This window comes from Cynocephalus volans, chromosome 1, assembly GCF_027409185.1.
Source record: "Cynocephalus volans isolate mCynVol1 chromosome 1, mCynVol1.pri, whole genome shotgun sequence".
Taxonomy (NCBI): Eukaryota; Metazoa; Chordata; class Mammalia; order Dermoptera; family Cynocephalidae; genus Cynocephalus; species Cynocephalus volans.
Window position 1 is genome coordinate 173,095,566 of NC_084460.1, and position 17,009 is coordinate 173,112,574.

Here is a 17,009-nt window from a genome sequence, read left to right on the forward strand (position 1 = left end):
GCTGTGAAACTTGTTGCACACTTTGCTGACGCTGAAAAGCACAGTGTCCATAGCACACGATGTGCCAGTCTAACAGCACAGCCTATACAAAGAGAAAGTGTGGATAAACTGACAAAACCTAGGGAACCCATGCTGGTTGTGACATATCACTGTTTCCTTGTCCAATTGCTCAAAAAGATTCCACTTAATACCTTATCCAAAAACAGACCCATGATCAATGTCAAACTGCACTTGGCTTGTAGACGGTGAAGCTATCCATCATCTCTCCTTTCTGCTTTTCAGAACCACATTTTCCTATCCCCACCTTCCTAGCTCTTCTCCTGTTTTCTGGAATTCCACAAAGACTGTGGCCAATGGTTCTATTTCACCTTCAAATTCTCTTAGCCTGAAATTTGTCTGGGTCCTAAGGACTCGAACTTGGGTAGAGAAATGTGGTGGTTTTAAAACAAATCCACAGTCCCCTTCCCTTGAGTGTTGTTTTCATGAACTAACTTGCTTCTAAATGAACGGAAGTGGCAGGAGTGACAGTATATGACTTCTGAGACTAAAAGGTACTGAAGTTTCCTCCTTCTTCTGTCTTGGATCTCTTGGTGTGGGAGAAGCTGGCTGCCATGTTGTAAGGATGCTCAAGCAGCCTTATAGAGAGCTCACAGGGCCCCTGCCAAGACCTGTGTGAACGAGTCATCTTGGAAACAGACACGCCATCCCCAATCAAGCCTTCAGGTGACTGCAGCTCTGGCAATGTCTTGATTGCAATTTCATGAGAAACCTGGAGCCAGAACCATCCAGCTAAACCATGCCCCAAATCCTGACCTATAACAACTCTAAAAAATTAAATGCTTGCTGTTTTAAGCAGCTAAGTTCTGTGATTATTTGTTACACTGCAACAGATAATACAAAGGTCTAGTTCTTTCTTTTCTCTTCTTGATTTATCTTGGGCTTTAATTTCCTTTTATCAGATCATTCTTTTTAATACAGACATGAAAGACAATCAAAGCAGGGCAGTTTCCCTTTCTCTCTCACCTCTTTAGCCCTGGTCCTCCCATTCACCTAACAACCCCCTGTCCTCCAACAGGAGTTGCAGATCTGTTCTAATTTATTTTTTTACTTTAAAATTACTAACATTTTTCATAAGTTTCAACTCATTCTGTCCTCTAACTTCCTGCTGCTAATTTTTATAGGGCAATGACACTAACTCCTCTTAAATTCTCATTGGTTATATATTTTTTATCTTTCTATAAGCCCTTTTAAATTTGAGATCCTTATGCAACCATGGTCATTTCTTTATATCTCACCCTTTTTCTGTCATCAGGATTTAGCAAAGCAATAATTACATTTCTAAAATTTTTAAGAAAACTCTCTTAAATACTCTTCCTTTTTTGATTTGGGGGCCAAATAATTACACTGAAAAAATACGTACAGAATGAGCTCTCCACTCAAAATTTTATAAGCCCATGCTATTTCTGAAAGGATGCTGAGAATACGTACTTTTGATGGTCAAAAAAAAAAAAAAAATTCTAATTCATATAATAAGTCAACACATGTATATATAGCTCAATAGTTTGAGAGACTCTCAGCAGAAATAGCTCTGTCTAGCTCATTTTGTTTAGCATGTATAGTTATTTAGTGAAGAATTTTTATACATCATGCAAATCTCGCTATAAGAGAAAAAATGAATAAGCGTGCACAAAGGGAAACATCATCAGTAAGCAATACATTGAATGAAATGAAATGTAATGAGTAGTTTTAAATAAATGACTACCTTTGTTTACTGGCTTACAAGGGGCCTTTTTCTGAGTTGTGCTGATTCTACTGTAAGCCCTGGTGACTCCAGCTTTCTCTCTTCCGCTAAGTCATGAGGAGTAGGGAGAATCTGTTGTCCATTTGGGGCTAAGGGAGGTGTGTTCTCCATGACAACTCTTTCAAGGCTTGGGGTCAAGGGCCTGGTTGCCTTTATTAGCACTGGAGAAGGTTGGTAACACATTACAATGGAAAAGATAGCTTTCTGACCCCTGTGAAGAGCCTGCTAATGTGTTTTTCTTTTTTATTCTGGTCAAACTATATAACTTGTCCTTCAGGGTCTATTTTTCCCTGGAAATAAACCAGGAGGACTAGCTATAATGGCCACTATGCCCAGAAATCACCACTGTTATTACTGTGTTCCTTACGTGACACACTACATTCTAGAAGTTATAATATTCTGATTTTGCAGGTATGAAAATCAAGGAGAAATCATTCTCCTCAGTATGATTATACAGCCCTGGGTGGGGAAAAACAAAAACCCTTTCTTTACATACTTGTTTCTGATCGACAACAGTGATTACTCAAAAACAATGGCATTACTTGAATGACATACAATACTGGGAAGGGCCTCTAAGTTTGGAAAGTCTAAGGATATCATTCAACACATTAGACTCAAGTATGTGGTTTCATAAAGTGTGATGATTTAGAACCAAAACTAATACCACAAAACCTGGGGAAATTAGTCCAAATGCTTGATAGGCTCACTACAGCACAAAAATATAGAGCATATGCATGTCTCAATACTTATCTATTATTGCTATTCATGAACGCCATCTTCACTAGAATTTTCCTCATTTCATACTGCACATTCTCTCCCATCTATGGCCATCTTCTACTGGGAAACACAAGCCTTATGTGGTGTTAAAGGAAGCCTGGCTTAGTCCATTCTCTCATCTGTATAGAACTGTTCCTCTCTTTTTTGCTAATCCGTGTGCCTCTAATCTTTCACAACCTCTCTGGAAGTTCATCTCCAGCAAGTTCCCCAATGAACACACCCTAGGTCAGTACTTCACCTACTTCCATCACAGAACATCCTCCTTTACAGTCCTGTTGCTTTGTATTTCCCTGCCTTCTGAATTCCATCTCATCCTTCTGAATACGCAAAGTGTTTTCTTTCTATTATACTTCAAGCTCCTGAGAGCAGGGACCTTATTATTTAATTTCTTTCGATCCTCCATGGAATTTAGTGCATCAATCTTTGTGAAATATCAAAATAAAATAATATTCTTATTACAATAAAGATTTTAGATGCTTTTCTCCCACTTATATAATATCACTAACTATTCTCTAGTCATTCCCTTAAAACAGATTATTTTTGTTTGACAGTGTATGAAAATATTCTTTTTATATAAGATTTTTTTTAAAAGGTAAATGAAATGGAGTGGTGGTGTTACCCCTTCTTATTTCAATAGGAACATATAGGTCCAACTAGTCCCACGTAGGAACTTAATAAAATTGGTTGAATAAGTGCTTCTAAATCACATCTTATGCTTGTAAATGGAAAGCATGTCTTTGTGAAAAAATAAAGTGGGAAGCATCATAAAAAACAGTCCCAAGGCAATGACCAACCTGAGCTGGTTTTGTTTGCAGTTAGCACTGAACTCACCCTCAGCCTTGGGCCTCACCAGTTGGCTGGGCAGAACGGGAATGTCAACTGCTGGCTCCTTGAAATTCACTTATGTGACACTGACAATAAGGAGGACATTAAGAGAACCGAAACTGTCTCTGACTCACTATAATTTAAGTTTCCCCTGAAAGCCCTATAGACAGAGATTCATAAGATCAGCAAGATCAGCTGTCAAGACGTGTCACTCCACTGTCTCCGCTGCCACTGTTAATCACAGCGTAAGAGCCTGATGACGCCACAAGGAGGACTCTCAGAATCTTCAACAGTGACTGGTCAGAGAGTCATGGCTCGAGCCAGTATTGCCGTGACAGAGACAGGGTCTACTCTGGCTCTGCTGCTTTCTATACCGAGTCAGGATGATCTCCGTGTGTTAATATCTTCCAAGAAAGTTAATTCCCTGTCCCTTGACTATTACATGGGGACACTGTGAGGATAAAGAAGAAAATAAATATGGGAAGATAGATGCTACTGGGAGTAAAATCTCACCAGAATTTATAGATTTGTCAATTCAATAACTTTCTTCTTTCTGATTTACTAAAAACACTAGCTACTATCAGATGGGACAGGTTTGTGCCTGGAGTAGATAGCAGGCATGTATGTGCTTCGGCTGTGGTGTGACATTATTCTTAAAACTAAGTTCAAGCCACAGGCTAAATACAGGACAAAGGGTGAAAATACATCTCTTCTCAGTGCTCAGGAAACTGTACAAAAAGAAGTGTCTATTTCAGTGTTAATGGGATTTGCAAGTAATATAAAATATAAAGGGCCTATGTGCAAAATTATGCATGTACATCTGTTGTGTTATTTTAGCCACTCATTGAGAATAAGTACATTCAACCCACAAAAGAGAAAATATTTCTGGTTCTGGAGATATACCAAATTCTGTTATTTTCAGGAAATCATGTCCACTTCAGTAACTGATTGAAGCTTGAGCCCAAATTAGTTAGAAAAGAACCCATCTGGGTACTGAACAAGAAAGGAAAGAGATGCTCTCAGCAGTAACCAGTCACCACCAGCTAGTCTTCATCTTTCTGGGCTTCCATTTTTGAGGTCAGCTCTATATAACCCTCTCCAGTTTTAAAAAAAAGAAAGAAAGAAAAGAAAAAGAAAGAAAAAACCCTACAGAACTTGGAAGGGTCCTCTTTTATGTTTCAAAAGGAAAGCTCAGAAACAAAAAACAGAAATGGAGTGCAAAGAAAAGCAAAGGCGAATTTTTAAATGTTTGGTTTCTAAGGTCATTTCAAGTCCTATTCTGCAATATGTACAATACAGAGAGGCCTGTCATGAAGGAAGAGGGCGACGTCGGCTCAAGCTCAAGCACAAGATGCTGCGAGGTAGGAGGTCAGCGGGTCGGGTACCTGGTCGAGTGGTCAGTCCTCGGTCGGCAGCAGGGCGGGCATCAACAGGCTCGACTGGGCACAGGAAGCAAGAGACACGGAAAGCAAATGAGACAAATCAAGATGGTAAGTTGTGGCTCCTGAACACAGAGCAGGAAAAAGCATGTGCAATAAACTAGCTATAAAAAAGGAGCAGCTGAAAAAGAATCACAGTGAGTTAATCCCGAGCATCAGGGAATGGGAGGGGTGCCACTTCAAAAGGCTTATCGCTATTGATGTGCCAATCCTGCTCCTTAGTCTTCTAATAAAAGCACTCACCGGATGCACAGCAGCATCAAAGAAGAGGGGTTGGGGGGGGTGGGTTTTGCTCTGAGCTAGTTTAGAGATAGTTTCTTGGCTTTTGATTGGAAATTAAATACATTATACTCAGCCCAGTGGAAAACCTTAAAGATACCTCCTTTTACAGCTGTCTAATCTTATCTTATTTTACAGTTAATTAACTACAAAAGGACTCTGTTAAATTTCCAGGGAAACACAAATACAAATTTATCAGGAGAGCAAAGTTCCCTCACATAATCTGCCATTTAGTGAATCAAATTTGTCCTTCATTTGAGGGTAGAAGAGGTAAACCAATTTCTCTCTCTTTTTTTGTCTTTAAAGGCTGGTTTCCGTTTGATAGATGACATACAGCTGAAAAATATGAAATGAGAGTATTTCCTTTTATATTTGTCAGTGTTCACAATTTTTCCTTTGTACATAATTCTGGGTCTGACCCAAAGAAAGCAGCGCAGGAGGCACAATAGTTCCCACCACTGCTTACTGTTGGCTGGCATTTCCAAAGTGCTTCTGATTCTCAGAAAATACTTCCTTAGGCTTATACTGGTCTTTGAAGAAACAAGGAGGAGAGAGAGAAACAAAGGTTTTAGGATTAATAAGTGGTCAAGGGGCAAATGACACCAAGGGAGGGGGAAAGCCCTTTCGGTAAGGCCTGGGAAATACATAGGTGAGAAGGGAAGAAAAAGAGCACAGGTGTCGATGGGAGACAAGGTGTGCTGGGTGCGATGGCTTCTGGCAACTCTAATAAAACCATACAGCTGACTGATGCACATAGGCCAGGCATTCAAAGGCGGGATTCTAAGCCCAAATTGATTCTGGATGTTACACGTTGACAGGAACAGTGAGGGGGAAGACAGTGGCAACAAGCCGAGTCTTCAAAACATATAAAAAATATTTTTGGGAGCAGTAGGACATTTGATGAAATAAAAAAGAGGAAAGTGGTTCAGTCCTTTCTCACGTAGAAATCAGCAGCATAGTGGAGCAGAAAGGAGGGGAAGGCAGCCTAACCCAGGCCCCACATTTGCAATGTCTGTGACCTTGGGCAGAAAACCACTTCTGAGGCTATTTCTCCATATAGAAATAGAAATAATAACATCTGTATCTTCTAATTGTAGTGAGGAACAAGTAATTTTTCAAGCTTGTTTCAGAAACTCCCAACTACTGTAAAACTGCATTTATTATATATCCTATTATTAAATAATCTATAATGACCATAGCTGCAAGGACGGCCACTCTCTTCATTTGTGCATTAGAATAAGACATACTTACTTCTTCCTGCAACTCACAAATACATTTCAAGAATAAGGTATGATTTCTCTATATTTCATCTTTTATCCCATCTGTCACAACATGTAGTGAGTAACTTTAGGACTCCTTGTAAAATGGAGTTAGTTGAAGGATCATGGCACTTTTTGAGAATTTCCTCGTGACAATGGCCCGAAATGGGGCATCAGTTGCAAAAATACATCAAACCACACTCACAAGAGCAAACAAGTAACTTGAAGTGGTCGTGGACATCAACAGTTAAGTTTTTAGAAAATATACTAAGGACCAGCGTTCAATCCCTGTACAGGCCAACCACCCCCCAAAAAGAAAGAAAATGTATATTTGACTCAGGGGGATGCAGCGGTATCTGTAGTTTAGATGCAGGCTAAAGAGCTGGTAGTCCTATAGTCTACTGCTAATGCACCCTTGTTCTCTGTTATCTTGGGCAAATCATTCTTTCTGAAGCTCAGTTTTGTTACAAGTAAATAGGGTTTTTTTCCACCAGGTCTCAAAAGTGCGCACTTATGCGAAAGAAACTTACACACGATAAAGCACTATTCCACAATTACTTAAGTGAATATTAAAAAGCATCAGATGTGCATAGAAAAAAGCCTGAAAGACATTACCACAAAATGCTATTATTAGTTATTTCCGAGTGAGGAGATTATTCCTATGAATTTTTCTGCCTTTTTTAAAAAAATGGGTGTATATGATTTGAAACAGTAAAAAAACCCTTTTATATTTTTTAGGAAGATTAAACAATAATAGTTTCAGTGGCTTAAACCCTAGCCTGCTTTAACACTTTGAGGCTGATTTAGTATGAGTTAATGCTCAAAAAATAAGTAGCTCTTGAGTTCGGTGAGCAGTTATCAGAAGCTTTTTCTAAAGGTAATGATAACATCATTGCACAAAAAGAATACACATCGACAAGACAAAATAGTGCGTTATTTCCCAATCTATTGCAAATACTTTCTAATTTTTCAAATGGACCATTACTACTGAACCAGAAAGTAACTTCATCAATACAGTGTTCAAAACATTTTACATTGGCTGTTTAGTTAATTAAACACAAGAAATAGATTATCTTTAAGAGTTAAAAGAAAACGTAAGCAAAAATATGTGACTCCTCTGCTCTCAGCAGCTCTGAATCAAATCCTTCCCTACAAGAGGACAGAAACAGAATGATTGAAACTCTTGAGATTTTTGTTTGTTAGTTCTAGTGTTCCTTGTAATAGACCCATTCTAAGCTAGTACCACCTTGCACAACCTCTCCACCAGGCCTAAGGTAATGAGGAATCAGCAGGAAACCAGTTTTATGCAGATTGGAGAGGTTGAAAAGGACTGGTTTACAGGTTTAATAAAATGCATTACTTATTTAATATCAATTGCACCACTTAAATTGGTTTCATCATTGCTTCTTATGATTAATTAAAAATAAACCAGAAGGCAGCTTCACTCTGAAAATACATACAGTCTTATAAGAACTGCTGTGTCTCTTTAAAAATATTAACAGTATTATTTACAAAGAGGTTGACTGTTGACCACAACTGGTGGCTACTGCAGGTTATGTTGATCTTTGTGTGGCTGGCTGCCTCAGGCAGTTATGGAGAAGCAGAACAAACACAAATGCTATTAACACAAATGCTTTCAGGCAGATCGTTTTAGAGCCATGAGAATAGTTCTATAACAATAGCTTCATGTTAGTTTTGCCATTCATTTAGATTTTGTGGATTCAAAAACCAATGAATCAGAACTCCTTAAGGCAAATCACAGCTGTTCAAGAGCCTATGATGTTGGAAAATGGTGTCTATGATAAGCTTATCTTTTTAATATAAATTAAAAGAATGCTGGGCATCCAAGCTTCCTCTGAACTTGACCGATTGTTCTTTAGAAAAACAATAAATTTTTGGTAAGCATTTGAAGCTATGATGATAAGGACTGCATGAACAATGAAAGAAAATCCTTTGAGAATTTTAGATATTTTCAATAGCTCTGTGTGCAAGCCCATGTCTGTAAAAAGAAAGATTAACAAGGAACAAGTTTCTGGGGAGTGGGAGATGGAGAGGGGAGAAGAGGTATGACTTTAGGACTGTATCAGTACATGGTCTGTTATATTCATTTATTTTAAGAATACACTGTTCAGGCCATATGGTGACTCATCTTGAGACTGGCTGATAAAGTCTTTCTAATAAGATCCTGGTTCCATTTGGGAAAAAAAAAAAAAGCTATCACTGAACATTTACTATGTTCCAGGCACTTTGCTAAGAGCTTTTCATACCTGCTCATTTAATGCTCACACCATATCTCTGAGTTAGAAATTATCAACCTTATTTTACAGACTAGAAAACAGCCAGAGAGGCTAAATAACTAGCCCATAATCACACAGCAGAGCTGGAATTTAAACTCAGATCCTTCTTCAGGAGTGTGGGGTAGTACTATCCCACAGGATGGTGGGGAATTTTGAAGTGTTTGGCTGTCACAAAGACTGGCGAGAGGGAGGACTTTTTGTGGATGGAGAGAGAGATGTTAGATGCTGTGAACAAGGCAATCCCAATGAGTAAAATTTCCTGCACTCTATATGGTTTTCTAATTCCTCACTGGACATATGTATGTTTGTGCCAATGAGAATCCAGAACCTAACTCAATTATATATATAAACATAAGCACTTCTGCACAGTTCTTAATGTAACCTGGATATTTTAGGAGCACACCACTGGGTAAATTGAGGGAAGATTATTTAATCTACAGCTTTCCCAAGAATTATTCACTATTTTGGAAAATCACATCACTGACGCTTCTGTTGCTCACAGAACCTGGATCAATGAAACAACCCCCTGTATAAGTCTGCATCTAACTTTGCCCCATCCAAGGGGGGCGGGTGGCCAACACCTGGCTATGCCATTGTTCCCACTAGCCATTGGACCTGAGCACTTTCACAGTGAAATACATATTATCAATTATGTCCATTATATTGATTTTTTCCCCCAAACCTTGTTAGTCAATTTTATTTAAAGATTGATCATTGAGAAGGTTTTTTCAAAATATTTGTTATAAAAGGGGGTGCTGGGTCTGATAATGAAGAGAACCACAACTCAGAACTCTGAGATCTTAAGTACTTTTGCCTACCAATACTGTTATATAAGATTTCACTGTTTATCAATAGCAGATCCTTATTAAAGGAGAACAGCAGCTCTTTTGATGAAGCCTCGGCAATGTAACAGCTGCGTCTTAGTCAAGGATCCAGAAGCGCGCGCGCGCGTGTGTGTCTCTCTCTCTCTCTCTCCCAGGGCTGGTGTTACAACTATTCAATTTGCAAAATGAGATAGGACATTTTTCACAAAAAATTCTCATTAGAATCTGAGTGGTGAGGATTTTAAATGGCCAAAATGTGTCTACCTATACAAAAAACAACACAACAAGCACTCTAGTAATAACACAATTTAGTAAGGAAGTTACCAAGTCTTTGATAACTGAATGTTTTTAAAATTTTTCCTCTACATGATTAAGAATTATTTTTATAAATGGTGAAGTCAATTATTTTCATGTCATAAAGAACACTGCTATTCGTATCTGTCAGTATTCCTAGAAGGTGCTCTTTTCAAATTAAGGAAACAAATTTGGGGCGATAACTCACACTGTGAAGGCAGTCTATATAAACATTTTCTGCAATGGTTCTTTTACAAAAAAACTTTGTCCACTGCACTTAAGGTCTAATATTGGATTTAAATGTAGTCTGAGGAGTACACTGATTGCATTTTTTGAGGTAATCATATTGCAAATATGAAACCACCATCAAAGTTTGCTATTTCAAGAAAGAAAATCATAAGTTTTTAAAATCCTGTTGTGTTCTTGAAAAATATGTTAATAACTAGAAATCAAGGTGTTCATGTGTTTGTAGTTTTATACTTCTGAACATGTAAAAATGATAAAGCAAACTCTCTTCTAGATATTTCTACTAAAAAATCCCTGTGAAAGTACATCATCTATTGCATAAATTAAATGATAGAGAGAAATCTTACTTCTGTGAACAATCATAGGAAAAAACATTTAGACCAACATGCTCCTTAATGTTGACTGGTGCCTTAAATTTAACTTTCTTTTTTTTTTTTCCAAAAAGATGACAAATTTAACTTTCTAAACACAAAGTTATTTAAATCTTAAGCAAAATTACATTTTATTTATATGTGGTTCTCTATCGTTGCCTTTAACATTTAAATATTAATCTGAAATTTCAGGTACAAATAAATAGCCAATAAAGACTACTTTGGTGCCTGTCAAATCCCCATTTACACAGGCCCCATCAAAACAACTCTCTCTGCTGGTAGACTGTGATTTTCTTAATTTCACCACCTGTCTCTTTTCTTCCAACGTGGGCATTTTAGGCCACTAGCTCATAAAAACAAGTTGAATATTGTTTCTTCCATTCCAGAGGAAACAAAATATTTCTCAGTGAGAAAGTATTTTTTAAAATTCCTATAAAAAATCACCACTCAAGAACTTGGTCTCCTGGTCCTTCAATTTCCTCCCTTGAAAAACAGTGATTAAAAGAACATATGGCACATAGTACATGCTCTTTATGTAGCCACTTTTATTATTATAAAATATATCGTTTTATATTAAGAGAATGAGAAAAAATCAGAAGAATGTTATTGTCATATGTTTTACATACGAAGAATTGTCTCTTAAATAGTATACTGCGAACCCCCTTTTTATAGCAGTGGTAACTCCAAGAATGATACTCTCCAGAATATAAACCTGGATATTTGTGAAACAATATGCCTTTTACTTGAAAGTGGTTCTATGTAACCACTTTCATTGTGTTTTGCCACCTATACAATGGGGCTGCCATCTTTTCCAAATATCAGTTTACTTGCTTTGTAGCATAAAAATTATAAAAAAATAAATTACACGAATATAGTATTATTTCAATGATTATATAGTAGCTTCTAATATTTACTTCTTCATCAAGATAAAATTGAAATAAAAATATTTATTACTACATTAAAAAAAAAATCACCATGCAAGAACATAAAAAGATACCATGCACACATACATGTGTATCTACAAGAACACTCCCCTCCCCACCCCGTCTCTCACCTTCGTTTTCTGTATTGGCCGGCACAGAGTCGACCCCAAAAGGATGCCATGGCTGGAGATCATCCAGGCTGAATTCTCCATTCACCGGCAGAAGCTCCACGGTGGTTTTCGTTTCGGTCAAAGATGGCATCAGAGCATCATTCCCATAACTGATTCTTGGTTCACTGATCATGTTGGCCAAGACATCATCTGAGTAGTTTTGCTCTTTCTGAAGCAGTTCATCTAAACAAAATCAAACCATCCCTTTGGTGAGTAATGATGACAACCACAACAGCAGCTGCAGCTGCCACTAACTGTCAGCCAGGCACGACTTTAACTCATTTAGAGCCACGGTGTGGGTACCGCTATCATCTGCATCTTACAGACGTGAAAACTGAGGCAAACGGAAGTTAAGCCACCTATGCAAAGTCGCAGCTAGCAAATACCCCAGCAGGATTGGAGCCCGGAGGGAATGACAGGCTGCTGATGCTCTGAACTGCGGCACCACTCCTCCCAGATGTGAAAGTCCCCAGGAGCTAAACTGACATTTTCTCCTCTGACATGTTTCTCTAGTACACGGTGATCACAGAGGAATAAACAGAGTGCTTTGGTGTCACATTTGAGGCAAGTGGGCAGCAGGCAAGGTACAATCTTTCTGAAGCGGAAGGACATAACCAGTGATTCTCCAGGCTTTCCTTGAACACTTGCGAGGATAAGAAAAGCATTAATGGCTGAGCAGCCTGCTCCATTCTCAAACAGTTCTTATCTTTTCACCTTGAAAAAACTATTGGGATTCTCCAAATGCTCTTCTTGTGCTGCATGATCTATGTTTGGAGGCAACAAAGAAACAGTCACCTTGCCCCTTCCAGATACACCCTGCAGATGTGAAGCTCTGGGCTGTCTCTGCCTCCCAACATCTTTCATGTGACCGGGTACCAAATGTCCTTCCCGCCTGTCTTCTCTGAAGCTTCTCTTTTTCAAAAGCTGCTGTCAGTATCCTCCTTCTCAAAAATGACTAAACAGAAGTTAACTTTATGGAACATTACTGACTTATTTGAAGTTCTGCTAGTCTAGTGAGAATCCTCAAATCATACATTTTGTTATTAAAATGCACTTTTACTGGAAAAAAGAGCCTAGAATATAACCTTGTAACAAGTGTAACTAGTGCTTTAAAAGACGACTACAGGGTAGCACAGGATTTGTGAATCTCTTACGTTACTAATGATTCACCAGGTTTTTCTGTGTCATATATATATATATTTTTTAAATTAGAGACCCAGAGATAATATATGTGCTATTAACAATAATACTTGACTAATCAGATTATCTAATTTTCCATTCATACCTATGTTAAGAGTTTACTGCATTATACATTTTAAACCAATCACTGGTTAGTATTATTGCTGGAGGAAATGAAGAAAATAAAACCAAGACTTAAATTTGACTTGTAACATTTTACTATCATCCTTCAAATTTTCTTTTTAGTTAACAAAAAATTTTATCTGAAAAATTAAAATTCTATTCAAATATATCCATTAAAACAATTTAAAGAAAAAGCATTATGGCATGCAATTAATATCCTTCCATGGAGTCAGTTTCATTGAAAGAAATTATTATAGATGATGGAATCCCAAGCAAATCAGTCCTTTTGAAGTCTAATTTGAGTTATATACCTATTTGCTGTGGCACCATTCTAAAATTCAATACTTAAAGCTTGCAATGACCTTTCCCATAGAGAGAAAAGGCCCCCATTATACTTTCTCCAGCTTTTCATGTCTTACAGAGTCACAGGTAGTGGCTAATAACTTTGCCAATGTCTGATTAATAAATTAAATCGATAATTCTTTTATATAAATCTTATGCTAGTGACTGTTAAGCTCTTATTGTTCTACAGAGAGGATATTCTGGAGTAATAATTGGTGCTTATACCTTCATCTTGAGAGAGAATGATGTTCAGCAGCAGGATAGCTCTTGGCACCACTTGGGGCCATGTTGTTCGTGGTATCTTTGTGTATTTCCTATCACTCACTGTCCCCTTACATCTGGAATTTTTTACACTGTCTGACATACAAAGCACAGAGCATCTTCCCCATAACATCTCTGAGTAACTTTGCCCTTTTCTAATTTTGTCGCACTTATCATTTTCTTCTTTCAATCTCTTTTCTACAATTCTCCCCTTTGGAAATCCCTTCCGCTCTTGAAACTCTAATGATGGACCTAAAATGTATTTCCCAGCATCAACTTGTCCCTCCCACTCTAATTTATATATTTTCAAGTTTGGTAGGTATAATAGCTTAGACCAACCTCCTGATCCATAAACTTAGTAGGTACAAAACTGCACTCAAGGTTCCCTGCTCTCCCTCCTGCCTTCCTGTCATCTAATCACGGCAGAGCATTCTCCCAGGCGCAGGCATGAAGCCTTCAGAACCATCCATGACCCTGCATTTCTTTGTGTCCCACACTTACACTACTGCCACTACTTTTTAATTCCATTTCAGAATACTTTCATCTATTTTTTACTTGCTTTTCCACATCTGTCCCCCACCGTTAGGAACAACATTATTTTTTGCCTGGATAATTGTGATTGTCTCTTCACTGCTTGCCATGGTATGCATGGCCCACGATGTTGACGTGTTAAAACTTAATCCCCATTGTGATGGTAATAAGAAGTGGGCCTGCTGGGAAGTGATTAAGTCAGGGTGTCTCCAGCTCCATGAATGGATTAGTGCCTTATACAGGGCAGGAGGGAACTACTGTAGGCCCTTTTCTGCTCTTCTGCCATGTGATGACGCAGGGTTTGTTCCCTCTGGAGGAGGCATTGACAAGGAGCCATTTTGAAACCAAAGAGACAGGGGCCCTCACCAGATGCCACCCCTGCTGGCATCTTGATCTTGAACTCAAGCTTCCAGAACTATAATAAATAAATTTCTATTACCCAGTCCCAGGTATTCTGTTATAGCAGCACAAACGAAGACATGGTTCTCCCTAATTTTTATTCTTCTCTGTTCGCTGTATCTTTTGTTGACACTGAAGAATGGCTCTTCCCAATTTCAGTGGGTCCTCATTTTCTACTGAATTAACCCCAACTCCTTTCCTACATGCTAAAGGTGCTTCATGATCTGGGCCCACCCAATAGTTCTAGCCATAAGGCTCACAGCTCCTTGCCATCTATACCACATCTCTGTCAGGCTGAAGGGCTTGGGTTATCCCATTGTGATATCCCACCTCTATTCTCTGTGCCTGCTACCTGGGAAGCACATCTCTGCTTATCTAAACTATATGAACTCTTTAAAGCTCAGCTCAAACGCCCCCTCCCTTGTGACTCTCTTCTCAAGGCAAGTATTATTATCCTTATCGGGCAGGAAACTAAGGCTAGGAGAGATGAACCAATCTCTCCAAGATTCCACGGCCAGTAAAAGCATCAGTGCTGAAATCCAAGTCTTGGGTGCACAACACCAACCTCTCCATATTTAGCCTCTACTTATTTCAGCCTCTCACAGTATCAGAAGAGGGGCTCACTCTTCCTCTTGTCATCAGATTGCTCATTTACAGAGTAAATGGAGAAACCAGACATTATCAGCATAACTGTGTCCCAGTGTCTTTAGTAATGTCTTCCACTCTTGTGGGATTGTAAGCTGACTTGATCACCACTAACCCTATGGAATGGTTATTGCTTCTCTCTCTCACATAAGCATTTCCCAGGCATGAATAGCAGGAGGGGGTCCTTTACCCATTTAGCCCCTGGCAGCAGAGTAGGGAATTACCATAGTGGAAAATCTTCCATTTGTACTTTATAGAATATCTAGGGCACTTCAGATTGAGGTAAATTGAGGCATCCCTTTCTGTCTTTTACCTCTTATACTGCTGGCAGAAGATATCCTCCAAATGTCCACCAGAATGTTGAGCCCTCTGGTGGCTAATTTTCCTGGTTTATTATACTCATTTTCAGAAAATTTAAGAGAAAGAGAGATTCAAGAAAAGTTACATTTTTAGCAGACTAAAAAGCACTTAGCTTTTTCTTTTTTTGGTACAGAATACGAGAAATCCATGTTTCTATCTTATTTTAACAAAGGAAATTTCAAATTTCCTGGCTTTATCCTTTGGAACAATGAAGTCAGTATGGTTTTAAGGGGAAAAAAGAGGATAGACATGATGGGTTACCATTAGTTGGAACAGGATTCAATTTTGTGATCACAAAGTGTCTAAGGCACCAGCTACCTCCTGACATTATTAAGGGCTCAGGATTTTGCCAACGGCTAACACACTGGCACTGTGCAGTGTGCCTGTGACAAAATATCTAGAGGCAAATATGACTATTTCATTGTTCATTCTGAGTGGAACTTTATCCTTGCCTTCTGTGGTGAGACTAATCACACATAAACGACACTTCTACTAGGTTGGTGGCCCTGATGGATAATCCTTTTATCTGAATTAATTTGATATTTTATTACAATGCTTTGATGGCCTATACTGGGGATTTTCAAAGGTTTTAAGGATCTTTTTTGCCAAGTGCTGTATTAAACTAAGAGACTATGCTCCTTTCCCCCGCAAGACTTTTTCTTCTTAAAAGCTATTTTTTATTATAGCAGTTACCTCTGGAGTCAAATATCTTCTACAATACCCAGGCACTTGAGCCTTGCAGTTAAAAGTGGAAATATTTACCTGAGTTCAGTGATGGTAATATTTAACCTATGGTTTAAGCAGTAAGAGTGGTATTTAATCTCAAATATGAAACACATCATGAGCCCCATCACCTTTATCTTTTAAAAATGCTTTGAAGTTGTATATCAGGTATACTTATAGCAAACAAGCGAAACTATTTAAAATATTTTAAAGGAAGCAACATTAAAAGATATAATAGCAATTACATCTTCAAGTGGCTATTTTGTTTTTGTAAAGGCAATAGACATCCATGATCGTTCATTTTGAGAGAAAAGGTCTCATAAATAAAAAAGCTGATAAATGGGAAATTGGTTAATTGTAGATATTTCATCTAATATTCTTCTTTTAATTATTAATCCACTAGCCAAACTCCTAAAGATTTAATGGCCATATTTTAGGTTTCAAGAAAATAAAGTTTATAGATATTAAATCAATCATTTCTCTTTTAAAATCTTCAGTTATAATTATTAAATGATCTCTTCCATACAATAAGCACATATGGGGTGAGAAAGAATATTTTCTTCATATAAAGGAAGTGCCACCTCAGCCTTTTCCCTGTAAAATATGGCTTTTAAGGTGTTACTTTTTATATTTTCTCATTCTTCTGGTTCCTGGTGAAAAAATATCTATCTTCATCTTCTCCCCCCTGAAAAAATGTCTTTAAAATCTTATCTCACAGGGGTTCCTCATATGACCAATTCTTATCTTTTAAATAAATATTTACTTACTTACGCATCTGCCTGAAAGGACAGAGGATCACACCCCTACACACTACACAATGCCCACTCCCGCAGCTACAAGTTATTTATAAAAGAGACGTAATTTTTCCCTATCAAGAAGCTCCACTATAAATCAGCTGATGTCCATTCCAGGCATTTTGCCCATACCAGGACTATGAGATC

At 38.0% G+C, this 17,009-nt stretch overlaps 1 protein-coding gene across 5 annotated transcripts in view; it reads right to left on the reverse strand.

Moving 5' to 3' along the window:
• The window catches only part of APP (amyloid beta precursor protein), a 261,228-nt gene that overhangs the window by 14,096 nt on the left and 230,123 nt on the right, over window positions 1–17,009 (reverse strand). For 3 of the 5 annotated variants that reach the window (XM_063097075.1, XM_063096914.1, XM_063096744.1), the window contains 2 exons: window positions 11,467–11,688; window positions 4,789–4,842 (listed from right to left, as the gene is read on the reverse strand). In XM_063097075.1, the coding sequence (XP_062953145.1) occupies window positions 4,789–4,842; window positions 11,467–11,688 (276 nt within the window). The remainder of the gene's footprint in view (window positions 1–4,788; window positions 4,843–11,466; window positions 11,689–17,009) is intronic. The other 2 variants (XM_063096987.1, XM_063096825.1) reach the window with 1 other exon arrangement.